Below are 26068 nucleotides of genomic sequence, written 5' to 3' on the forward strand. Positions count from 1 at the left end.
GAGGATGGTGGCTGTTACTGTACTTTATAGAGATATACACATTTGCACAAACATTCACATTGTAAACATCTGAAGCCATAACACTCACTGAAGGTACCGTTTTAATAGTTGTACCCTCCAGAGGCATACAGATGAGCCTTGCTGGCTGTCACTGGAGCAACAGTGTGTTTTTAGCCTTGACAGAGGGACAGGGGTGACCTGTAAAAAGAAGGTAGATGAGGGAGAATTTGGTTTGGTTACAGTACGTATATACATACTGTGTGTGTGTGTGTGTGTGTGTGTGTGTGTGTGTGTGGTATATATTAAGGTTGTTTTTTTATGTTTAATGTGTACGTGATGTTTGACGTGTGACTGTATGCACCTCAGCGTGTGACTATAGATATATAAATGGGTGTGTCTATTTTAGAGATATGTATTTCCCAGCAACCTCATTTCCGACATGTCTCATGTGTCATAAAATAGCATAGACATAATGATTTAATAATTACGGTAACTCGAGACTTTCTAAGGTAAAGCCACGCCGGCGCCTTCAGGACAGGAACTTCCTCAGTGGCCATGAATGCAAAGAAAAAACTGATTGTGATTGTTGTAACTTCATTAGTGCTGTGGTCAAGGATGCTTTGGGGAAACTTGGCTCACTGAGCATGGTCCCACCTCTTTTTGTGTTCCTGTTGTTAGCATGTGGTGTGAACAGTGTTTATGGAACTACTGAATTCCTGTACAGATTGTCAGTTGTATATAACTGTGGGTTATATAAGTGCTATAAGGGATAGATTTGCAAACTCTCTCATATTATATTTTTAGACTTGAGAGTGATTTAGGTCTATTTCATGTTTTCAATTTGTAATTCTTGTACCATTTATTGAAATGGTATTTTAATATTTTTTGTAATTCCTGTTTGTAATTTACACAAATATTCTGTCCAAACAGGAGATATCAGTGACATTATACGTACTCTGACAGAATTTAGGAACTGAGATTTCAAAGTCTCAGTGAAAAAGATTTCAAAGTAAGGTAAGCTATAAGAGCAAGAGTGGAGAGGAAATGGACAGCAAGATAGAGTGGAAAGACTTCAGGGTAAAAAGAAAAGACATCAGTCACAATGCACTTAAGTACAGAAACAGGGCAATTATGTGAGCAGTGAGTGTGTAAGTGTGTTTATGCACACATGTGTATGAGAGATGAAGGCTGAGTCGTTATGTATAGTTTGGACCTCTCTGTCCTAAGGGTCTAATCTAACTCATCCTGTCTCTTAGATCTTTTGCTGTGTCAATTATCTCTCTCTTTCATGAGATTTCTCTTACCATAAATTGGATGTTTCTGTCTGTCTTTCTTGTCACTATAAATTATCTTAGACATGACTGGGGCAACGGGCCCTTTCTTACTAAAAGTAAACGGTGTGATTTAGCTCTCTGAGATGGTCACCCTTTTTCTCTCTGCTGTTTTCCTCTGCTCCTTTTTCCTCAAGGCAGAACACATCATTACACAGAGTTTAAAAAAAACTTCTGTGCTGCTTTCCAAATCCACACTTTTGTCACTCATACCACAGACACAAGACTTTGTATCCAAATCTGAAAACAATGCAGGCTTGCTTCATATGCATCTCAGTAGCTTCTTGAGTAGCTCTGTTTCAGATTCCTGTGTTCAGGGTTGTATTGAATAGGTTTAGAAATAGAAGCATTCTTTCCCCCTACATTCTGCTTTCCAAAGTGGTGTGCCCTCTGTTTGTTTATTTGCTGTAATGATCTCTGTGTATATGCTGCAGGCTGTACTCTGAAAGTAAAATGAGTTTGTTTCAAAAAGATTTGCTCTTTTCCAGTTCCATTTAGTTTTAGTTGCTTAGCCCTAATAGAACGATAATAGTGTTTCATCACTGTTTAAGCACTGTATAACTATCTATTGTGTGATTGACACATCAACAAATAGCAAGTGAAAGCTGGGAAATATTGGGTCTCATTTTGGTGCACAGCTGTCTCTATTTATTTCTTACACACATCTAAACACTGCAATAGAAAGACAAATAATGGTGTTCTTGTGTTTCAAGCACAAAAGTGTCAGACTGTTTTTGTGACTATTTAAATGGTTCGACATTTTCAAACTTTCGACAAGTTCAGTGTTCACTGTTCAGTCAATTATTGAAGTAAATTTTTTTAAGGAAGTGATAATTTTACGGTACTTTCCTCTTGGCCTTGGCATCTATGAGTTCTAAGTGGGTGAGGTGTATATGTGTATTTATATCCTCAGGAATGTTTTGTTTGGTAGAGTTTTATTCTTTCCGTGAAAGTGGACGATCAGTCAAGCAAACATCTCTACAATGCATTAACCATAGTCTAATGGCTTAAAGGAATTTAACTCATAGGTCTAAATCAGGGTCTGTGCTGTGTGTAAAATCTTCAGAGTGTATCTGATGTTGCTAGGTCTATAAAGGGAGTGACTGTGTTTCTGTGTTGAAACAAACAACCCGTCACTCTGGTTCAAATGTAAGCTTGTGCAACTATTGACGCTTTTATCAGGCTCAGTGTTTATGGAAGAAATGCTCAATATTGGGATATCTAGTCTTTCATAGCAGATGAAATCTAGTGTAAATATTCAATATTATAAGACTTGGATTGAAGGAAATGAGAAAGACTTGGATTGAAGGAAATGAGAAAGACTTGGATTGAAGGAAATGAGAAAACAAGGCATAAGACAGTGTTTGATTCTTTGAATTACAAAACCAGTAAATCAGTTAAATGGGCTTTCAGTCTCTTTCAAAATAATCAGACCCTGTGAGAAAACAAAGCAAGCTGTTTCCAGGATATAAACATGGCACAGTATATTAAGAGCTTTTTTTCCAGATACAGCAGAGAGAGAGAGAGAGAGAGAGAGAGAGAGAGAGAGAGAGAGAGAGAGAGAGAGAGAGAGAGAGAGAGAGAGAGAGAGAGAGAGAGAGAGAGAGAGAGAGAGAGAGAGACTTGCAGCTGATGGTTGTGCAGGTGGGTTAATGTGCACTTCTGTGAAGGAATATCAAAAAATAGGGAATAAATGCAGATATGGGCAGCTTAAGGATGCAGGATTAAATCTGCCAATTGCATAACCATTGTGGGTCTGTGGGGGTGACGAGGAATCTGTGTGTGCTCTTACACTGACATGTTTACACAACTCACATAATCACATCCATACACTACAGTTATGTGTCTTTGAATTATTACTATTCATTTTAAAAATGATAACTATGAACACTGAACAGATAAGAGTGCTATGCATTCCTTGGCCTCACTGTTATTCCTTGTTGTTGAAAGATATCAGCAGAAGTAAAAGATTCATGCTTCACATTTTTCCCCAAAATTGAATGCGTTCACCTAGTGTATCATGTCAGGCTGAGGATTTACGGGATGTTATTTCCAAGTAGAAAATAATATATACACCGAACCATAATTTGTTCAAGTCCATATGAATTACCTAATAAAGGTGCAATAAGTGATTTTTAATTAAGGGATATTATTTATTATTTGGTGATTATTTGAAAGGTATGCCATCATAGGCTCATCATGTTTATTTCCACAAGAAAGCTTTTCTTTGCAGCTGGTCAATTCTGAAAGTTATCCCTTCTTTATTAGCATCTACAGATTAAAACAAGATGACAAAATCTATCATTTTAAAATTTAACAGAATTTACCAGTTGATGTCAACCCAATGTGTCATAGTGTACAGGTTTAAGTGGCATGTAATAAGAGTGTAGTATAAGCGATATGGGAGATTTTGTGGTTGTCTGATTCCAGCACAATTCCTTTTTTTCTCTTTGCACGGGAAATGAGAGCTAACTCACATGTTGACTGAGTTTGAAGTTGGCTTAAACACTTCACCACACACCACAAACACTGCATATGTTTAATCATTAGTAGTTTTGTAACATTAGTCAGAAAGTGGTTATTTTTCCTTTTAGATTTCTTTATTTTAAGCATATATAAATATATACTATATATACAGTATATATAGTATGCATGTGACTTCACTTGAGTGTTATTGAAGTGGAGTTGTGTTTTTGTGTTTTCTGTGTGTGTTTTCTGGTTCCCTCTTGTGGCTAGAGTGTTATTATGTGCATACATGTCTGGCATGCTGACAGGATTAGTGATTATATATTTAGGAGCATCTCCCCAGTGCTCTGTAAATAGACAGATGGATGCCACCTCACTGTCCTGAACAGGGCAGATGTTCCACTTTTCTTACACAACAACAACATCATTTGCCTTTGAAGTGTATTGTGAAGGACATATATTCACATATAAACTCACTTCATAATTCTATATGTATCCATTTATATATATATATATATATATATATATATATATATATATATATATATATATATATATATATATATATATATGTGTGTGTGTGTGTGTGTGTGTGTGTGTGTGTGTGTGTGTGTGTGTGTGTGTGTATTAAGTCGCTAAGAACATCTGTTTGGAAAACTGACAGTAATTTTATAGAAATATTTCTCTATGAACCATTGTAGAGCCGCTGTTTAAATTCTGAAGTGACTATTTGTAAATAAACTTGAGTCTTGCCTTGTTTCACAGGTTAAATTGGATTTATAGAAGCAAGTATATCTGATTATGCAAAAAAGCAATAAAAACCCTGTAATGCATAAGAATGTACCTCTTCTTTTTATAATGTGGGAATTAACACAAGTAACCTGGTTGCTTGTCTCAGGGCAGAAATCAACCCTTAAGCTGTAACATCATCCCAGACTAATAAGAAATATTTTAAATGGTGGACCTGGAATGAGAGCCTTTTCATGGCCTGGATTAAAGCTCTGTGGCATGTGGAATCCCAGAAACCCTCCCTCACCCCATCCACACCCTTCTTCCATTCCTTCACTGCTGTGCTTCGCCAGGCCTCTATCCCCTACTCATCACTTTCTAACTCTGTCTAGACTAAACCCATCCTTGTGGGATGAAAGAGTGTTAGAATAATTCTTACACATTTTAGGAGGGCCTGCTCATGCAATTATGAAGCATAATACAGTTTTTAGTGTTCCTCTGACTGATTTTCTAGCTATAGTAATTGACATGAGGACATGGCTAAGAAGGAAACATAAAAAACTCTTGCCCCAACATTAAACGTTTAGTCACATTTAGGTGAAACATATATATTAAATAGTTAACTACTTTAACATACATAAATATCATCTTTGAGCCTTTGAGTTTTCTGGTTGAACCATAGAGACTAACATCAGCATTTGAAATATGTCTCATTTTGTTCTTAATATTTACATTTAAATATTATTTCTGCATTATTAGTCAGGACATTGATTTAGATACATTTTTGTCTGTATTCAATGCTGACCTCTTCTGGTTAAGCTTGTCGTAAAAAAATCTGTTTATTCCACATTGATAAGTTGTCTGATATAGAGACTAAGGGCATTTTAATAACATGTCTTTTTGCAATTAAGAGTTTGATGTATTTTTGACATTTCATGAATCATGTGTAATGTAAGTTAGTTCATAAAAATCAGCAAGGGACACATCTAAATGCACACACGCTAATAAACATTAATGTGTTTAAACACCCCTTCTTTCCCCTGATGTCATTGCATGCAGCATTTATTATGTAATAGATTACTGCATTCGTGTGTGCATTTTGCCCTTGGGAGGATGTCACCTAATGTCAACTTCAAAATGGTGTCTCGCTTCACTTAGCAGTATCTTCCAGCCTCAGGCCACAATGACGCTGCTGTGGTCCAAAGAACGGAAGTGGCTGACACATAGTCATACAGATAGGACAAGGAATCTCCTTCACTTCCTCTTTGTCCATTTATCCATTTAACCTTAACTTATTTTTCACATTTTGTTCACAAAAATTTGCATTTCTCTGTGTGTGTGTTTTGTCATAAATAGTTAAGAAATAGTAAGAAACCTACTACTACTACTACTACTACTACTACTACTACTACTACTACTATTATTATTATTATTATTAGTAGTAGTAGTAGTAGTAGTAGTAGTAGTAGTAGTAGTAGTAGTAGTAGTATTATCGTTTACATTTTTACTCCTTAATATTTGATTGTCATAAGGTCTACTGTAAGCACTAAACAAAAAAAATATTTATTTTCCCAAGTGAAAGTGTGAAAGAACTTGAGCAGGCATTTTAGGTTTTTGCCTGGTTCTTTGTGGTCTATAGACATTTATTGAAATGTGTATTTGTATTTTTGGGACATTTTTTTAATTGTGTGATTGTGTACTAGGCAGTGCTTGTGTATAATAGATTCAGCATTCTGTATAAAAGGGATGTGTGTATATGTGTGTATGTGTGTGTAAGTGTCTGGGGTTAATCAGTAGGTCATGGGCACTGTATTATTCATTTGTGCACAATGCCCACCTGCTGTTTTTCTGAGCTCCAGCAGCAACTGGTAAATTGTCCCTGACTGAAAGGCCACTGAAATGGGTATTTTAGGGTCAATACACATAGATTTGCATCTTTAGCATTTATTTGTCTTTTTTCATCCCCAAAAGAGATTTTTGGTGGCTTAAAATTAGCATGCACATTAAGATGCACATTTTGTATTGCACTTTTTCTTTGTTGTGTTTCAGAAGTGTTATTTTAAAAGTTGCTCTATTTAAAAAGATGATACAGTTTAGTACCCTTTTTCCCCCTGAGATACAACTCCATAACAACACCATAAGATTCATCAGCTTTCATAATAATCTTTCTATATTCTATGCACTTCCATGTGCATCTTTTTTGTATCTCAACATAGCTTCTTAAGATGCATATTTGTGAATCTCTATTTTTCCTCTTCTTTCTGAGCAGTGCTATTTGGGGAATTGTTCCATTCAGAAATAGTCTACAATAATAACATGCTCCATGGAGTGTAAATGGATTCATGCACCTGCCCAGGGCCCCACAAACCCCGCCCTTTACACGCGCGAATATCTAACTCTGAGAGCTAATTGGCTGACACAAGCAGTCGCGTTTTAGATGACCACGCCCCCCTTGGGAGAGATGTGCAGCGCTGGATGTTTGTTGCTGTGGTGTTCATGAGGATTGGTGTGTTCATATTTAACATAACGGCCAGTCGAGAGAAAACGGGATGAATATGGAGTCTGTTGTCTCGGAATATAACACAAAATATTATTGTAGGTGAATTACATTCATGCTAAACAGGAAGATATTGTTAGTTATAAACCATAAGTCTGTAAGTTGGTTTAGTTTCCCACAAATGTCATGAATGGAGTTGCCTTTTGCCTTGTTGGAATACCACCGGTCACTCAAAGTGAAGTAAGTTCTTCATATACACTTTAACCTGAGATTTTTATGTGTTCTAACACAATGTTGAATATGACTAACTATCCATGTAATACAGCTGCATTTGTTTTTTTTTTCAGCCCACAACCAAAACAACAACAAATCTAACACTATACTATAACTTAATACTATACACTATATACATACTATATTCAGTTTGTACAGATAGGGGCATTTAAACTGTAGTTAAAATGCTGTGCAAATAATCTACATTATCTAGAAGTCACAGTAAAAATACAAAGATGGTGAACATTTGCATACTTATGTTGAGTTACAGAGGGAGACAGAAGAGACATTGTCGCATTGTCACTGAAGTCCCTACAGAGGAGGAGGAGATATGTGTCAATGCTTATTGTTCTGTACTGTACAGTGGCGTTTATACAGGCTCAAACCAGCTGCATCCTTTTCATACTTTAAAACTAAGGCAGTAGGCACTGGAACTGCCTTAGAAACCCACCATCTGTGGGATGTGTGGGATGAGGTATTGCTACAGCCAGAGTTATGAAGCTGTATAGAGCTTATGACTAGATAACCAGGAGGGTGTAACCAAGTCTGTGTTTCTTCCCTCACTATTAGACTGTCACTTGTTTATTTTTCTCTCTCTCTCTTTTTTTTAACTTACAAGCATGTCTGGGTTTTGTCATACCTATTCTAAGTTACAAAGTGCCTAATAAAACAGTGTTTAGACTTCACAGATGCACCCTAGATTATTATTATTATTTTACTGTCTTTCTTTTTGTGGATTAGAAACACTTTTACTGCATGTGGGCGTGACCCTGTGAGTTTACTTCAGAGGCATGGGAAGGCTGGATCCTGACCGCAACCCTACTCTCTTTAGCAGAGATGTGGTTAGAGCTTTGTTGCAGTTCAGCCCATTAGACAGCTGTTTTTATTGCCTTTGCTGAGATTGCACTAAGTGTATTTTAGACCAGATTAAGGCCCTGCACTGTCCTAATTTTGGAAAACCTAAGAGCTAGGCTTAAAATCATTCAAAGGCTATTTTTTTCTCCAATTCTCTTCATCTTTTGTGTACTGATAAATGTGCTAAATGACATAAATCTTTGCTGTTTTATTGGTCAAAGGAGTACACAGAGCTCCATCATTTAGTTTAGTGACGTAGTATGTCATACGTTTGACTATACAATATAGCTTCTATTTGACGAACAACATATATTTTTTACTTTGACACCTGCTCAGATGATTTTAGACATTCTTTCGGACTTGTAGTAGTGTCATAGACACATTCTAATAGTGTCCTATTAATAAGATTATTAAAAATATTGTATTAAAGAGAGCTAATGAGAGTTGATCATAATGTCTCACCGAATAATAGATGAAGGGCATTAAGTAGACAATGATTATAATTAGCTTTTTTTAGTGTGAGTAACTGGCTGGAAACATCCTTGAATAAACTGGGAAGGACCTTGGGATTAGTGCCTTATTTCCTTTCTTATGTTTATGAATCAGATAACAACAACACTACACACCAATGCTTTGAAATTAAAAGGAGGGTTTGTCTATGTCTCTATAATTCAATATAGTGTAAGGTAGTGAGAACAGCATGTCCCAGCAGCATCAGACTAGCGTTTACCATATCCTTCCCGTTTTAGCACCACGTTCTAATGAATATTATATAATCTTTGTTGATGTCTCTGATTGAATGACATCTGCATTACAGAGCATTTAGCCATAAGGCAGGAACCAGCTTTAGCTTGTTTAACAATAGGTGTTAACCAACGTTTTCAGTTTAGAAGGCTGATTTTTCTCCCGTGGGATTGAGGCCTTGAGTTGCTGGTTATCTCTGTGTACATTGCAGACTTTCCTCAATAATTAACTTGACCCCCTGCCCTTGTCTGTGATTTGTCTGTAATAGTTTGTGCACGTGTGTGCTTTCCATGCAGAGGCAGCACATAGTCTCCAGCTTGTTAAACTCTTTATACAATGATGGTAATCCTGTGAGCTTCCCAGTTTGAGCACAGAATGCCCTTTCCCTGTATCATGGAGATTATAGGCTTAACAGAACTACTCTCTTATTTAGGTAGACATCAGAAGTGAGTCATTGACTTTCTGACAAGAGTGCAGTCATGACCTTCGTAGAATTAAATAAAAATTTTATCAGAACTTTAAAGTGAGACTATATCAGCTGTTTTTTTAGTTTTCCTGTCAGACCTCTATTTACTTGATGTTTAGTACAGACTGACAGGGTCTTTAGCTCATTATGATAAAGTTCTGAATGTGTCTGGCCTTTCACCCTTTTTTAGAGAGCTTGTCAGGAGAGTGGAGATACTTGTGAGTGTGTGGATTGACAGGGAGCAAATTAAGATGACCCAGACAGGCATATTTTACAAGGGAAAACAGCAAGTGAAATAGAGAGAGAGAGAGAGAGAGAGAGAGAGAGAGAGAGAGAGAGAGAGAGAGAGAGAGAGAGAGAGAGAGAGAGAGAGAGAAAGAGAGAGAATGAGAGAGTGGGCTTTGGAATGGCCTTTTTGCTCATATCTGAGAGTAGGAGGTACAAGGCAGGCTTGGTCTTGTCTTTGAAATGCACTGGTGACAATGAGCCTCTGTCTCTGCCAGGCTCAGTGTAGGGTGAGACATGCTCCTGTGTCAGGGGAGGGGTGGCGTCCCACGTAGGTTAGAGGTGAGAGGTCAGGCGCAACTGTTCAGGCTCTCTTTTTAAATTGAGCTGGATAGAAACAGTAAGTTATATATATTTCAGGGGACCTGATGTGAAGACTGAAAGGAGCTCAAAGCGAGGTGATAGAAAGACTGCTTTCTCTACTTGACAAACCAGAGAGCTAAATTCTCTGCCCAGACAGGGGCTAGTAGAGGAAGTGTAGGAAATAGTGCTATGCTGCCAGTGCCTCTCCAAGGAACCTCCGCTGTGTGCTACTGCTTTGTATATTGGGATACCATACTGATGCCTCATACCATTTTGTTATACTGTATTAATATAGGACCATTCAGATGGGTAAATAATGCATTATTACATAATATAACTCAACTGTACCTGCTTTTTATAGTAACACTCAGTTCTTCATGCATACAAAAGCTGTGGAAATGCTCATTTAAACTTGAATGCAACACGTGATGAATTGACATTGTGTCATTCCTTTTTCATTCCAGATAAAAAAAAGTAAGCTGTGTGGTAATAGTCCATTTCTGACAATAAGCTCAACCCTAAGAAAGATAGCATTTATTTAATAATGATTAAATAACTTGTGAGCCCCTGTCCATTTACGGTTATCAGGAACTTTTGCAGGAGGTCTCAGTTAAATATCAGCATGGTTATATACTGTAGATCTTTCCTGCCATTCAGACTTGAATTTTCGCAAGAGTGTGAAGGATGCCTGGAGAAGGTGCCAATTATTACTACACATTACACAACCATGTGAATTGTTTCTATAAAAAGCCTTTGGCACAGAGAGTTATTATAGTATGGTTATTATATTTGACTTTAGTAGAATAATTTATAGAATATTTTACTCAGTAAAGAAACCATGTGTTTAATAAATATTATATTGTTAAAGACAGACAGTTCCGTGTATATATTTTGCATCATTTTTTATTTTTATTTTATTAAGTAAAAGGTTACCAGTGTATGATGAGTATAGCCAAAGCAACATACAATTAAGAAAGGATATACATTAGGGCTGTGCAATTATAAGGAAATCACAAACTTTCAAATGGCTAACTGAGAACATACCAGTGAGAAATAAAGGATCACTACAATGAGTACTGTGTGACAATGTCCCTTAGTGGTCATATACTGTAACAGCTCACAACTGTCTCCTCAAGTTACTCATGACAAAATCTCCCTTTTAAACCATGCAGCATGTTAATAATGAACCACAGATTTTTGTAAGATTCGTGTTAGGCAGAATCCTCATTTAAGCTGTGTGGAAAGTGAGGATATGTTTTTCTGTGCGTGTGTTGATTGGATTGGTCCCACATGTCCCATTGTTCCTTTCTGTCACTGACTGTATTGTCACAATAGTTATATTTGTATAGTGGCTCTGTATCCTCTGTCTACACTGCCTGCTCACGCTCTTTTTATTATATATATATATATATATATATATATATATATATATATATATATATATATATATATATATATATATATATATATATATATATGTGTGTGTGTGTGTGTGTGTGTGTGTGTGTGTGTGTGTGTGTGTGTGTGTGTTTGTTTATGTGTATGCTTTTCTTCCACTAGAGTAATCCCTCAACCCTTCCATCCTGCCATTGTTATGTTTTCTAGGTTTAGGTTTAAAGTAGGTTAACTGGTCTATTACCCACTTGTCACCAACTCCTACAACTGTTACTATGCATTCACAAATTTAGATGCACTTTTTTTCTTGCACATTGTAAACACAATTAAACAGAGACTTTCTCATAGTTCTAAATTCAGACAGTGGGTGCGTTTATCCTACTATATCAGGAATCTAGCAGTGACAGCCAGGTCGCTGAGCCTAAAATGAGGTGACAGAAATACAGAGTTAGAGGAAAGAGAGAGAGAGAGAGAGAGAGAGAGAGAGAGAGAGAGAGAGAGAGAGAGAGAGAGAGAGAGAGAGAGAGAGAGAGAGAGATTAGAAATAGCAGCTCAGCACACCACCAGCAGGATGCACTAAGCTGTACACTGTAAAGCCCAGCACAGCAGAAAGGTAGACAGGGGGATAGAGGGATGGGGTTAGAGGAGGGGCTGCAGAAAAGGATAAAAAACAGTCACTTAAATGTCAGTTATCACTGCCAGCTTAGCAAATAAGAGGACCACTATTATGTGAAAGACTTGGAAGAATATCTCTGCAAGAGGATATGGTCTGCATACTGGGTAAGAGGACCAGCAGAGACTTTAGGAACATGACCAAATCGAAGGTTCTTCCACTTTATGTACTCTCTATAGTGTTTGCTTGCAATTCACAGTTCACTGCCTAGTTATGGACATCATCAATGGATAATGAAGAAAACAAGATTTTTTTTATGTAAACAAGGCCCTTCTGATTTTTGCAGAAGAGGATGTTGGCAATTTATTTTTACAATTGGACACATAATCGGATGGGAAATCACACAGCTGGGTGAAAATCACTACTGAAGACCCTACCAGAGTGATGAATGGACTATGTCATGCTCCATCGTAGGACAAGAAATGTTAATAGCAAGACTTAACAAGACTAAATTATTTTGATTAAATTATTTTGATTAATTGTAAATAAACTGAAGCCTGGAAAATTTGAAGGGTTGCAAAAGAGAGCAGTTACTGCATTAAATAACAACCAGACAAGTCTGATGTGAGGAACAGACTCAGAAACCTCTTAATCAGGAGATCCAAAATAACAGTATTGGAGATCATCAAACAAACAAACAACTCGGGTTGTTCTGGAAAGAAAATTACATGGAACTGATCAGTTGGGAAATCCAGGGAATCCAGACCCGAGGGCTATTTTATGATTTCTAAATGGATGTGTGACAGGACTACCATGATTCAGCCTGAAAAGGATCATCTCCTATAAAGATTTAAGGATGTTTTGGAGATAATATTTGAGTGCAGATGCTCATGTACAAGAAAAAGTGAGCATATACCTGTTTGTAAGCATGGCCCTAGTGGAGCATTAACCCTTCTATGTCTTGTCAAGTGGTGGTTGTGACATTAGACGGGGATGTGGGCTATGAGGCGTTCAGTGTTGGGGGTTCCAGCTCCAGCTGGTAAGGAATGGTGCTTTGAGTTCCCAGTGGGAGTGGACTGCTGTGACCCTGAGCCTCGCTGTATATGGCTGGTGGCTTTGAGAAACTTAAAAGTCCAACACAGTCATGTACAGTTCACCAGGAGGAATATGCTGAACTGGCATCTGCATTGGGTAAGAGATAATATATATCTTTGGTGGTCTGAGAGAGATTTTTAGTCATCCATTAGAACTAGGAAAGATTTTGTTACATGTTATAATAGTCAATAATCTACTTTATTGTATTGTAAGCACTTTTTTCAATTCTATATTATTCAATTCCATATATATTTAGCAATTGCCCAAACAGTATGGTTGCAGAAGTGTTCACATTTTCATCAAGTGTTCACTTACCAATGTGTTTAGTTTGTGGTAATTCTAATTAAGACTGTCCTAGGTATGTATATTATTGGTTTGTAGTAGTCTGTGCTTTTAGTTCAGACAGATATTTCTGAGGTTGGATCTGAGGGTTGTTTAGCTGTAGGGTCTGTACTGGCTTGTCTTAGTGCTTTACTCTGTTGAGGTTGTGTTTACACCTCCAGTGCCTTACGTAAGGGATGCTGCTTGGGGGGATACTACTTACTGGTAGAGAGGAAATTGGAATATATTTGTGTGAATATGTGCAAGTGTGAGTCATGGACGACATGCTACATCATACTGCCGTTGTCAGGCTGTCATTGAGTATCCTGAAAAAAAAAGGATTAATCAGGTCAGAAATGCTAAGATTTAGCTGAGGAAAAAAACAAAATGAGATTTAGAATAATATTAAGATTGTTAACAAAGAACTAACATAAAGTTGTGGAACAAACCCATAGTTCAGTGCAATGTGATGTCGATTCCCAACCCTGTTTGCATATTTTGTGTATGTGATACTATGTCCACGTGTACAATTGTTGTGGTGTCTCAGAATCTTGCGATCGTGTGTATGTTTATCCTCACCTGAGTGTGACATGCCGATAGCTGGAATTCAGAAAGGAATCCAGTCATTTAAACTCAGCACTTACCTCACTCTCATTCCTTCTCATTCTTCTGCCTCTGTGTCATCAGTTGCCTCTGCATCACACCCCAAGTATGTAGGCTTTGCACAACGTTCTGCACTATTATATCCCTTCAGGCTCCTTTTCAACATACTATAACCTTGTATAGTGATAGTAAATCTTGGTACTGTAGATCTTTCTTGCTTCTATTCCTTGAGCCATAGGGTAAATATATATAAGTCTTGGGTTAATGAGACTACAGGGACAGTGACACATTTCTGAGAAACTAGAGCAGGAAGAGATGCTAAAGAGAGAATAGACAAAGAGGGGTTAAGGTAGTGTTAGGACAAGTCTTCTAGGAAGTCTTTTTAGAAGACTTACTGTATAGTAGAAAGCTGAGAGCTTTTCCATATTAGTCATACGTATTTTTAGAGAGTAAAGGATCCCCTTAATGGCTAACTAAGGGAGGTACTGCACTTCCTGCTTCAATGTTTCCACTTCCTGTTGTTGTTTTCCGGGCAGAGCGGCACAGTGCAGCATGTGAGGTGATGGAATGATAGGGGGGCTGATGTGGAGAGGAAGTGGGGTGGTTGCATGAGAAAGATGATTGAGCTTTATGGGAAACATCTACCACTACCAGTCTATTTACATTTGCCTGACACTTTTATTATAAGAACTGCAAGCTAATACACGTTTTTTCTATCTTGTTGAACTAATCTCTATAATGTGAATGCAAAATCGCACATCCACATTTGTCAACCAGTCTAAAGCAGCAAATTTATGTCATTTTGATTCAATTGCATTTGATGAGAGCACTGATTACATAGACGCAGTTCTGAGAACCTAATAATTCAAGAGAACCTGTGGCATGTGGCCATTTTTTTCGGTACGGACCCCACCAAGAATAGTTTGTACACCCAAGACTTAACTTGGCTCTAGCAACTTAAGCCAATACATCTGTTATGAAAACTATGAATAGGCCAAATCAGCAGCCCATCTGCCAAATACATCTGCCCTGTTCTGAGTGAGGTGTATTTTTGGAATTTAATGGGCCCTCGTTCCAGTGCCTCTATTTTGTTCCATACCTGACCTATAATGTAGAATGACCTTTATTTATACATTTTACATTTTTGTCTGTGTGAGAGTGAGAATGCGTGCGAGTGTGTAATGTTTTAATGCTCCCGTTGTTCCACATCAGGAACCACTGTATTTACTTTTGAACTATGCCATTGTTGGTAAATCCCATGTGGTGGTTGATTATAGCATCAATGTTTAAAATAGACATTCCTGAGACATTCCTCATTCAAGTGTGAAAAGGAAGGGGGTTGATCTTGTGCCCTCAAACTGGGTGGGGGTAGATTACTGTCACCTAAGTGTATTCTTAAACCCACCTGTAAAGCTTTGCTAACATTGCATTTTATGCAAACATCTTACAGACAGAACATACCATAGCTCATCACCAATACAGCTCATTATATTCTCTTTGGGAAGTTCCTGAGTGTTTCTGTTTATCACTTCATAACCTTCTTTATGCTTCTGTGTTGTAGGCTAAAGGGCCAAGAGATGAAGTCCTGTTGTCCAACGAGAATGCACGTCCAGTGTCCAATGAAGGCATGCAATGGAAGGGCCCTCGTACGGTGGTTCTGCAGAAAAATTCTCAGGGTTTTGGGTTTACACTACGCCACTTCATAGTGTACCCACCAGAATCTGCCCTCCACACCTCTGTAAAGGTAATGGATGCACAGGTCCACCATTAAGAATCAGGTCATTGTTGTATGAAGGTACAATATCCTACAAAGTGCCATGCTGCCTTCCTCTATTCATGTGACTGTTACAGAAATCATGTGAACAAAATATAAGCAACATTACTTGAGCAAGAGTCCGGATATTCAGAAATTCATTAAAAGTGCAATTGCTATTGTGATATACCTTTAATACAGCAGTTTTATAAATTAGAAGGAAAAAGAAAAAGAAGAATAAGAAGCCTTTATTATAATACATTACATTACAGCACAATTGACTTGTATTTCTTGAAAGTCAGAGCAGAGGGTCAGCCATGGTTTGGCACCTCAGGAACAGAGAGGGTTAAGAACCTTGCTCAGTGGCTCAGCAGTGGCAACTTGGCAGTGCTGGGGCTTGAACCCCTATCAACAAAGAGCCTTAACCACTTGAGCCACTGAAATAAAAATGATAAATTAATATAGAGTAACTGATATTTTGGACTCAATATGGCTTTTTTACTCTGCAACTGGAAATAGATCCCATAGAATCCACAACCATAGCTGGCTAGCTAGCTAACAATTATTTGTACATTCTGTTAAAGGTACATCTGGTGAAAACTGGCTACCCTTCTTACTTTTCACCTTCATCTGACAAGTTTTTATATTTTAATAAAGATGCTCAGGAAATGTGTGCCATTTGCCATGTCAGCTGATGATCAGCTGGAATGTTGTTATGGTAAATTTTATGTAGCATACACAGAAGCGGAACAGTGAAATGTCTGACCTGACCTCTCAGTACCTGACCTCGCTCACAGCAGTTGCAAAGTTCAGTCTTTCAGACAGTTGTGATATCATTAGGCAGTTAATGGGTTCAGTTTAATCTTCTGTAAAAAACCTTAGTCATAATCTCCCTGTGAGCTGTGGTCCTCACGTCTGAGTCCTGCACAGCATTCTTGTCCTCAACTCCTGTAGCAGTGAAGGGTTCAGGACAGACAGACGCTTACTTCTCTGACTCTAAAGCCTGCTGCCTTTGTGCGGGTGTCAGGAATGAGCTGTGTCAGCAAATCCCAAAAGCCTGCGCACAGCCAGATCCAGCCAGACTGACCATTCAGCTTTTGTGTGTTGTGTTCTGAAAATGAAGGGATTGGCTGTTATCCTGTGCACCTTGTTTGTATTTGACTGTGTTTGTGCATGTAATTATTAGTGTGGTTGGATGTAAACAGTGCTATTGTTAGCTAGTCTAGTCAATAATATGAACTGCACTCTAGATTATGTTTATGACAGTGGACAATGGTTCCCTCTGGTGTTTCATAGATTATATTACATTACAACTTATGGCTCTTTATTTGTCTTTTTTAGGATGTAGAGAATGGTAATGGAAAAGGTTAGTTTCACCTGTAATTAAAGTATTTTTATAATCTACATATCATTTCAACTGAGTGTGTTAGTTGTGCCTCTAAATTAGATTATGCTGTTTTCTTTAGGGGCTCATAGGGGCTGCCTGGAGCCAATGGATACTATTTTTGTGAAGAGTGTGAAGGAAACAGGTCCTGCTCATCAGGCTGGGCTCTGCACAGGTAGGAGAAACTAAAGCTATTGTTTATTAATTAAAACACAAGATGCACTACATTATTTGTATTAAGTGTGTGTCTGTGTGTTCACTTGTTTTTGTGTAGGAGACCGACTAGTAAAAGTGAATGGGGAGAGTATTCTGGGGAAAACCTATTCTCAGGTTATAGCACTAATCCAAAACAGGTAGGTGAATGTGTATGAGAGTTAAATAGCAAGGATTAAGTTAACAAAGATAATTGGTATTTTCTCTGATATATATTTTACTGCATAATTTACATTCCTCACTAATGTATTTGTGTTTATTTCATAATTGTGTTTTTTCCTGTGTAGTAAGAGTGTGCTAGAGCTTTCCATTATGCCTAAAGATGAGGATGTGCTCCAGTTGGTAAGTGTGAGTATGACTTTCTGCTGTTTCTCCTACTCTCCTTTTTTCTCTCCCAAATAACCACCACATTCATTAATACTCACCATGCCAATTAATGATGAGCTACTGTACCATGTTTGTTTCTGAGATAGATAAGATGTTGGTGACTAAATAGTTAGCCATCTTGTATGATAATCGTGCTGCAATAAAGTGCCTTTTTTTCTACCCCTTTTCTCCTTTTGCCTCCATTGTTCCATATTTTCATAAATGCATAATTCTGCTACTATTTTTCACACTCCCATAGGCATACTCTCATGATGCTTATCTGAAAGGGAATCAGCCATACACTGGAGGGGCTCAAAACCTTCCAGAGCCTCCTCCAATCAGCTACCCTCGCGGCAAACCAACCTCCGGAATACCTTCCAACCTGAACTGTAGGCGTGGATCAGCTGGTCTCTTAGACAGCCGCACCATGGGAGAAGGTACTGGGCCGCCAAGCCGCCATGCGTTTCGTAACCAGCGGGCACGCTCCTCAACCATAGCCATCAGCCCTCTGGACTTTCACTTTGCCAACCACAATGCAGCCATCACCTCAGCCTCCCTGCCCCACCCAAGAAAGGGCAGTCTTCCACTGTCGCAGAGTGAACTGTGTCACCAGGCCCTGGCTAAATGGTACCACAATCAGACAACAGAGCGCCCATGTATGTCCCACCACCACCGCAGCATCTCTCAAGATACACTGCTTTACCACTATGGAACAGCCATGGGAGTCAACCAGTCCCCTTACATAGACTCTTGTTGGATGGGTAGATGGGGTATGACTGGGGCTCAGCAATCAAATCGCTCTTGCTCAGAAAATCTCCTGGCTGGTTGTGCTGAGTATGAGAAGAGTCCTGGGCACTCGCTAGAGAAATTGGACAAGGCAGCGGCTGTGGCTTCACCACGCTATGAAAATTCAGTCCGGATAGATAAGCAGCCGTGTTTGGCTAATCAACATGCAGTAATTTTTGCAGATGTGCCACCACCAGGCCGTGGATCCAGCAATGCCCAGGAGCAGACAGGATCTCAGTCTTATCAGTCATCCCAGCCAAGATGTTTGCCCACACAGACAGTAGATGACCAGATGGTGGGCTACCGCAGCTATAGTCCCTCTTTCTGTCGCAAAGCAGGCCACCTCATGCAGCAGGCTCATTCCTTTAGAGATTCTTCCTACACTGGGCCTCACCTCAGCTGGACTACTACACCTAAAACCAGCCCCCCTGATAGTGCACCTTCTTCAGGCAGAGATTCATCCCCTCTGTCCATGTCTTCCACTACTGAGACACAGAACTCTGCAAAGGAAAGCTCAGGTAGTGGGCCAGCAGTGGAGGAGCCTGGTCAAGTACAAATGCAAGAGGTAGTCCTTAGACAAAAGACCTCAACTGGAAAATTTATTTCCCATGCAATGCGCCACCCAAACTATTCTGTGCCTGTTGATCTACTCGAACCCCCTGTTGCCTCGGCCCCTGCGCGGTCCAATGGAAACCTTCAACACCTGCCTGTGGAGCAGGACTCCCTGGCTTCCATTCCCTTCATAGGTCAGTATAGGAGAATCGTCCCCACTAGTTGCTTGTTCAACAATTTTTACATCTTTTTGCTTACATGTCAGTTTTTCCTAGTGGTTGTTTGTTGTAGCTTGTGTGGGAAAAAATTAACATGCAGTTTTATAACCTTTTTTTTTTTAAATGTATCTGAGTACGGTAAGCTACTGGATACTCTCTAAAGTAAACAAATAATTGTATACATAATATATGATCTTTTATGTGTGGTTGTCAGCAAAACAAAATTTGAATTCAAAATCTCCTCTCGCAGGGGTTTTAGGCAAGGGCATGGCCATGTGATTAGAAATGAGAAGGTAGCTGCCACCCTCAGTGTAAGCTTTGCCATCAGAAAACCCAACAGGCTAAGACTCATTTTTATGGATTTAAATTACTGATATAATTATATCTAACCCATATCGATGGAGGCTTTGTGAATATGATTGAATTTAAAACTATGATTTTAGGTTTGTAGACAGGAACATAAAGAGCTCTGCAACCACAGCTGCTCATTCAGGGTGCTCAACATGTAAGGTACATATTCAGTGATGAATAATGTAACACCTATCATATAACAGAGCATTAGGTAAGTTCAGAAGACTCTTAAAAGTTAGGATCTCAGAACAAAATTCTGTATAAATGCTGATTTATTAGTACACTTTTAGAGGATTTTGCAATAACATAAGATTATCATTTACAAAAGGAGATTACAATTACCTTATGACTAAGATATTAATGATGATATTAATCGACTAAATTTCAGTTTTTCGCACATACTGTATGAAAATTTGAGCTATGTATTGCTATGTATGTAATGTGTTAATGTTGTAAGAATTAGTTAAAGTAGATGTCTTACTCCACAGCATCCTTACCCCATCATCCTTAAATCCCGTCAGCCCTAACCCTAACCCATAACTCTCACCCTTCCTCACAGATGAGCCCACCAGCCCTAGTGTAGACCTGCTTGCCCAGCACGTGCCTGCCTCCTCTGTGGTGTCCAGCAGCCTGTGCCAAGCACCTACCCTGTCCAGCAGCCCTGTCCCTCCCTCCCTTACCTCCCCTCTCACCCATCTCCTCGACACAGACTGCAGTGAGTGTCTCCTCAACTAACACTGTGTCTGATTTTCTCTGTCCCAACAGTGATCATGATTTGAGCTCTGCAATTTTATATTAAATCCGTAGCATCTGTCAAACTAACAGCATCTAACTTGTTGCTTCGTGTCTCTCTTTCACCATTTCACTTTTTTACATCTTCCGCTAGCGATTTTGACCATCTGTGTCCTGAACATCAGTAGAGACTGTGTCTTCATCACTGAACCACCTATATATTTGACACTGCCTTTTCCTCTTACAGTCAATCTCATATGTCTGTCTCTCCTGTCATGATTTATATCCACCATCTGCTGGTTTTTTCATTTCCTTTTCTAACTTCCATCATCTATTTCCTCCATTTCACATTGCTTGCCATTGCAGGGTACAAATTTAAGAGACATTCATTTAAACATTGGCAAATATTGCTAATGACTGGTAAGTTAAATTTACCAGACATATCTGATGCAATTGTTAGCATTTAGTTACGTGTGTGATTCCATAAAAAACACATGCAGCTTGATTTTTTCTGAAAATCATTTGCTGGATGTATTTTACTCATCAGCCTTGTACATATCTGTAATTCTTATATTTATGTACATTACACTTTACCTCTGGTTTTCTTTCTGTTTCTGAACAGGCACTGTCAAGAACAGCCGTCGCTCTTCCTATCTGCTGGCCATCACAACTGAGCGCTCCAAGTCTTGTGATGAGGGTCTGAACACGTTCAGAGATGAAGGCCGTGTGTTTATGTTAGTGTTTGCACTTTATGTTTTCCTTATGCAGAAGGATTGTTTTAGAAGCATAGTCTATTCAGATTTACCTGCGGTCTGATTTCTGAACTCATTTCATATTCCATCTACAGGAGATTACCAAAAAGAGTCAAAAGCTTTTTTACAGAGGGTGTAAGTTCTTCTATATCCTCCACAACATATGTTTCTTTTGGCCAGAATATATGTTTATCCACTGGATAATTTTGGGTATCTGTTTTTTCAGTCCCTCGAGAGTCTGCGAGCAGCAGAGGAAGCCCGTTCTAAACGCCACTCCACCTCTGAGATCGGCAACATCACACTAACGGATATAAGAAAAGAGGGCTGGCTTTACTACAAACAGATCCTTACAGAGAAGGGCAAGGTCTGACTCATGTTTACTCCTCCCTATTGAATGGTTATTCAGCTAAATAGTGCAAACATAGCAAACAAGATTAGATTGTGTGCTAACTGACACAGCTCGGAATTTAGTATTTATTTACAACGGAACCACTGCCGAAGCCAGAAGTCTTGTTGTCAGGGGAATACATTTTGAAAGCCATAACATCAACAAGACAAGAAAATATATCTAATATATTTTTTATAATATAATATATATAAGGAATAGGGCTCCATATGAAAATAATGGTACCTGAGAGAAGTTACTGCTAGTATATTTTAGCCTTATATAATCTATTTAGCTGAAATAGCCACCAAGTGAAAAAAGCCAGAAATCCCATTTAAAAAGACAAACTTTTATGATTCTGTCTTTTCCATACAGAAAGTTGGTGGTGGTATGCGACCATGGAAACGGGTCTTCTCTGTGCTACGCTCCCATTCACTCTTTATGTACAAGGACAAGCGTGAGGCAGTGCTGCATGGTGCAGGGTCATTGGGCCATGGTAGTGCTGGAGAGGATGAGCAGCCCATCAGTATCCGTGGCTGCTTGATTGACATAGCCTACAGCGAGACGAAGCGGAAACACACACTACGACTAACCACACAGGACTTCTGTGAGTACTTACTGCAAGCAGAGGACCGGGATGACATGTTGAGCTGGATCCGCATCATCCGCGAGAACAGCAAGACTGATAACGAGGTTAGTCAGCCATGCATTCGTCACCTCTATGCTAATGTACAGTATATCATACAGTATGTCCAAAGCAATGAGAGTCTGTAATGTTTTTTCAGTTGTTTGTAATATATTAATATTAAGTATTATTTAATTAATTATTTATCTGTTCATAGGAGCTTGGGTTTTCCAGACAGGCCCTCATCAATAAGAAACTAAATGATTACAGGAAACAAAGGTAAAGTGATATAGTGTAACTCCACAGTGTGCTATAGAAATAAATAATGACTTATGGTTATACTCCAGTTGGGAATGAGAGAAATAATATATATGAGTGCCTAAATGATCTTATTTACTTACTGATAGTATTTACAGTAATATACTTTGTACTTAAATCCTATTAAAACAAAACAAAGTAATGTTCACATCATCAGAAATACATATTTTAATAAGAAAAATAGGTCAAATGAAATTGATGGTACAAATATAGATTATGTTTCATGTAAGACTACTGCAATGTTCATGTTGTATCTTCCAGCACAATTTACAGTGTGAGTTTCTGCCATGTACATTATGTCTTATTACTGTGTATTTCTGACACCCATAACAGCGTAACAGGTACTAAGCCAGACACTTCTCCCAGAGTCCACAGGATGATGCAACCTTTTCTCCTCTCAAAGACAGACAGCAGCTCAGGAGTGACTAGATCCTTAAAGACAGAGAGCAAAGGTTAATCCTACACGGTCCTACTAAAGAGAATGCATGCTCCCATGCACAGCAATGAAGTGACTAGTTAAATGTGTCCCCAACAACATTCTGTCTCCATCTATTTAGAGGAGAGCAGTCCTCCTAAGGCAACATGGAGCATCAACATTATGAAAAAAGGAAAGAAAGCAGGACCTAAGGCCTTTGGGGTTAGACTAGAGGACTGCCTTTCGGGAGCCAATAACAAGGTATGTTGTTCTACAGTGAATCACTGAAGAGGCTTCACAGCTCTGATTATTGTCAGAGGACCTGTTGAGTCTGGTCCCTCCCAATGTTTCTTCTTTATTGTATCCCAGGGTTGTTTTCCATTCTACTTTCCCTGTTGTATGCTCATTAGGGATCTAGAATTATATCGGGATTTCTTTTAAGCTGCTTTGTGTCAATGTCTTTTGACAAAAACACTTTACAGACAGTATGACTTAGATCAAATTGAAATGAGTCTTAAATTTAGGGTTTCCAGCCATTATCAATAAAGTTTATTGTATATATTTTTGTTTTGTAGTTTGTACCTCTGATTGTAGAGACCTGCTGCAGTCTGGTGGAAGAGATGGGTTTGGAATATACAGGGATCTACAGAGTACCAGGCAACAATGCCATGGTGTCTACCCTACAGGACCAACTCAACAAGGGCATGGAGATCAACACTGCTGAAGAGGTGAGAAACACAGACAGAGAGATGCAGAGGAAGCCAGAGAAAAAAAGTCTCATGTGTTATTTCCCCACAGAGATGGCAGGACCTGAATGTAATCAGCAGTCTCTTAAAGTCATTCTTTAGGAAGCTACCAGAACCTCTATTCACTGATGGTAAATGAATTCATATATATTCATGTATAATCATATTTAAGCACTTACTTCAGTGTGTGTAGGTGTGTGTGTGTGTGTGTGTGTGTGTGTGTGTGTGTGTGTGTGTGTGTGTGTGTGTGTGTGTGTGTGTGTGTGTGTGTGTGTGTTTTTGTGTTTTTGTGTGTGTGTACGTTGCTCACTGCTGCCCTCTGCTTTCAGACAAATACAATGATTTCATCTACGCCAATCGGTTGGAGGATGCTGGAGAACGCTTGAAGACAATGAGAAAACTGGTATGTAGTAAGAAATGTTTTATTTCACTCTAGACCTTTCAGCAATAGCCATGTTCATGGCATGTTTAAATGTTTACATCTCTGGAAATGCTGTCTTATTGTGTTTTCTTTGTCTCTTTCACAGATTCGTGACTTACCTGATCATTGCTACCACACACTTAAATTTCTGATCAGTCATCTTAAGCGAGTAGCTGATCACTCAGAGAAGAATAAGGTGGGGTGTGAACAATTATCATACAAGTCAAAATAAACCATGCGATTTAGAGTCACTATTTGTTGAGCAACAATGTTAAATTAGTATTTTACTTGTCTAGTCTGTACGTCAATATGCTTCTGGATAAATCTGCAGTGAAGCATCATCAGCCTCAGGCAGAAGAGGCTCTCAAAGGACAGTGTTGTCAGGAGAGTAGTGCAAATTTAGCTGAGTTTCAGATCATTCAGCATTTGAAGAGGAAGCTCTAGTGTAATGCTAATGAGCTGCCCACACAAGAGTTCACAAAAATATTTTATTTTATTTTATTAATCAAATCTCAGCCATATGGTCTAGCTTCTGCATGCAACAATTAATAATTTTAGGACAATTTTTTTTATTAATAATGTAGACCAGCTTCTATTACTGATAGCATGTAGGACATAGGCCTGGCCTATGGCTTGTCTAATTTATTTACATTCTGTTTCTATTATACTCTGCGTTTATATTATTTAAATCTTATTTTGTTGGTTAGCCTACAGTAAACATTGGGTAGATATGTCTGTGTGCACTTGTACAAATATGAACCTGAAGATTTTTGTGAATTATTTTTCTTGAGTAATTACACTTGACGAATAAGAGGTGTTAAAAGTTGATGTGACACTGCCCCCTGGTGGATCATCACACTTTAATAAAGCATAGAAAACATGGTAATAAGGCAAATAAATAAATAAATAAACAAACAAACAAATAAATAAATGCACATCACGTGGACATCAAATGTTGACTCATTTTCAAAAATAAATGTTCAAAATCTTCCAACATGTTATTTCATGAGCCGTGGACATGCCATTTCATTATTGCATTTATCTCTTAGATGGAGCCCAGAAACCTTGCTCTTGTTTTTGGTCCTACACTTGTGCGTACCTCAGAGGACAATATGACAGACATGGTCACTCACATGCCTGACCGCTATAAGATTGTGGAGACCCTCATTTTGCATGTAAGCACTTTATGCTTTTTGGTGGGTTTTGATGGGTGACATATTTTTATTTCTAATAACTGCATCTGTTTACTTTGAACAAATCCAGTTTAAATATGGATGTATATAGAATTGCATTTGACTCTCTCTTTCTTGCAGCATGCCTGGTTCTTTTCTGATGAGCTGATGGATAAAGATGAGAAGGTACTTTCTGTCTCGTGCACATTTACAGTATATACAGTAGCAGATAGGAGCTGTGATCTGAAAATAAACTATACTCACTGCACACATGGATTGAGCTCATGGGCTCAAAGCTTATGATTTGAACCAGATTGAAACTGTTATGCGTGTTCACTCTGTGCATTTGTAGTCATCTTTAGATTTATTTAATCATTTCCTCAAAGCAAATCAACTCAATCTCATTACTACTGGTCATCAGAAAAGGCTGGACAATTTAGCATAGCTTTATCAGGATTTGAGTCATTCAGTCTAGCAGCTTTGGAACAGAATTTTATCAGGATTCACACAGAATGTGATATATAACAAATTCCACATAGGGTAAAGATTTGCATTTGTTTATCACCTGAATCTTCATTCTGCTTGTGCCATATGCTTAGAGTCTGTTCCTGATTTGCTCATAAATGGCCACATCTATCAATGGTGTCAATCAATTTGATGGACAAATTCAGCCACATGTTTCTTTTTTTCTAAATAGCACCAGTTTCCAGACAATTTTTCTTTGTTGTTCCTTTTTTTTTTAAATGTTCTTTTTAATCAACCGTCTCAACAACCATCAGCACATAGTCACACAACTAGCCATTAACATGTCATCCTGTTTCTCTGTAACACATTGAGTGTCATTCAGATTGCCTGTGCTAGATCACATCCCGGCTTACTGCCACATCATCACAGCTTCCTGAG

The 26068-nt window shown here is 38.5% G+C and overlaps 1 protein-coding gene across 5 annotated transcripts in view; it reads left to right on the forward strand.

The window, feature by feature from the left end:
* arhgap23b (Rho GTPase activating protein 23b) overlaps window positions 1-26068 on the forward strand; it is a 29836-nt gene that overhangs the window by 437 nt on the left and 3331 nt on the right. The window contains exons 1-21 of one of the 5 annotated variants that reach the window (XM_027177768.2): window positions 6991-7263; window positions 15538-15720; window positions 17071-17095; window positions 17196-17288; window positions 17388-17466; window positions 17614-17674; window positions 17952-19224; window positions 20159-20314; window positions 20954-21065; window positions 21179-21218; window positions 21310-21447; window positions 21844-22161; window positions 22311-22372; window positions 22745-22863; window positions 22969-23087; window positions 23402-23554; window positions 23625-23703; window positions 23902-23975; window positions 24100-24189; window positions 25043-25168; window positions 25307-25351. In XM_027177768.2, coding sequence (XP_027033569.1) covers window positions 7210-7263; window positions 15538-15720; window positions 17071-17095; window positions 17196-17288; window positions 17388-17466; window positions 17614-17674; window positions 17952-19224; window positions 20159-20314; window positions 20954-21065; window positions 21179-21218; window positions 21310-21447; window positions 21844-22161; window positions 22311-22372; window positions 22745-22863; window positions 22969-23087; window positions 23402-23554; window positions 23625-23703; window positions 23902-23975; window positions 24100-24189; window positions 25043-25168; window positions 25307-25351 — 3399 coding nt within the window. In that variant the 5' untranslated portion in view covers window positions 6991-7209. Of the gene's footprint in view, window positions 1-6990; window positions 7264-15537; window positions 15721-17070; window positions 17096-17195; window positions 17289-17387; window positions 17467-17613; window positions 17675-17951; window positions 19225-20158; window positions 20315-20953; window positions 21066-21178; window positions 21219-21309; window positions 21448-21843; window positions 22162-22310; window positions 22373-22744; window positions 22864-22968; window positions 23088-23401; window positions 23555-23624; window positions 23704-23901; window positions 23976-24099; window positions 24190-25042; window positions 25169-25306; window positions 25352-26068 lie in introns of those variants that run through there. The other 4 variants (XM_027177764.2, XM_027177765.2, XM_027177766.2 and 1 more) reach the window with 4 other exon arrangements.

The sequence above is a fragment of the Tachysurus fulvidraco genome, chromosome 8, assembly GCF_022655615.1.
Source record: "Tachysurus fulvidraco isolate hzauxx_2018 chromosome 8, HZAU_PFXX_2.0, whole genome shotgun sequence".
Taxonomy (NCBI): domain Eukaryota; kingdom Metazoa; phylum Chordata; class Actinopteri; order Siluriformes; family Bagridae; genus Tachysurus; species Tachysurus fulvidraco.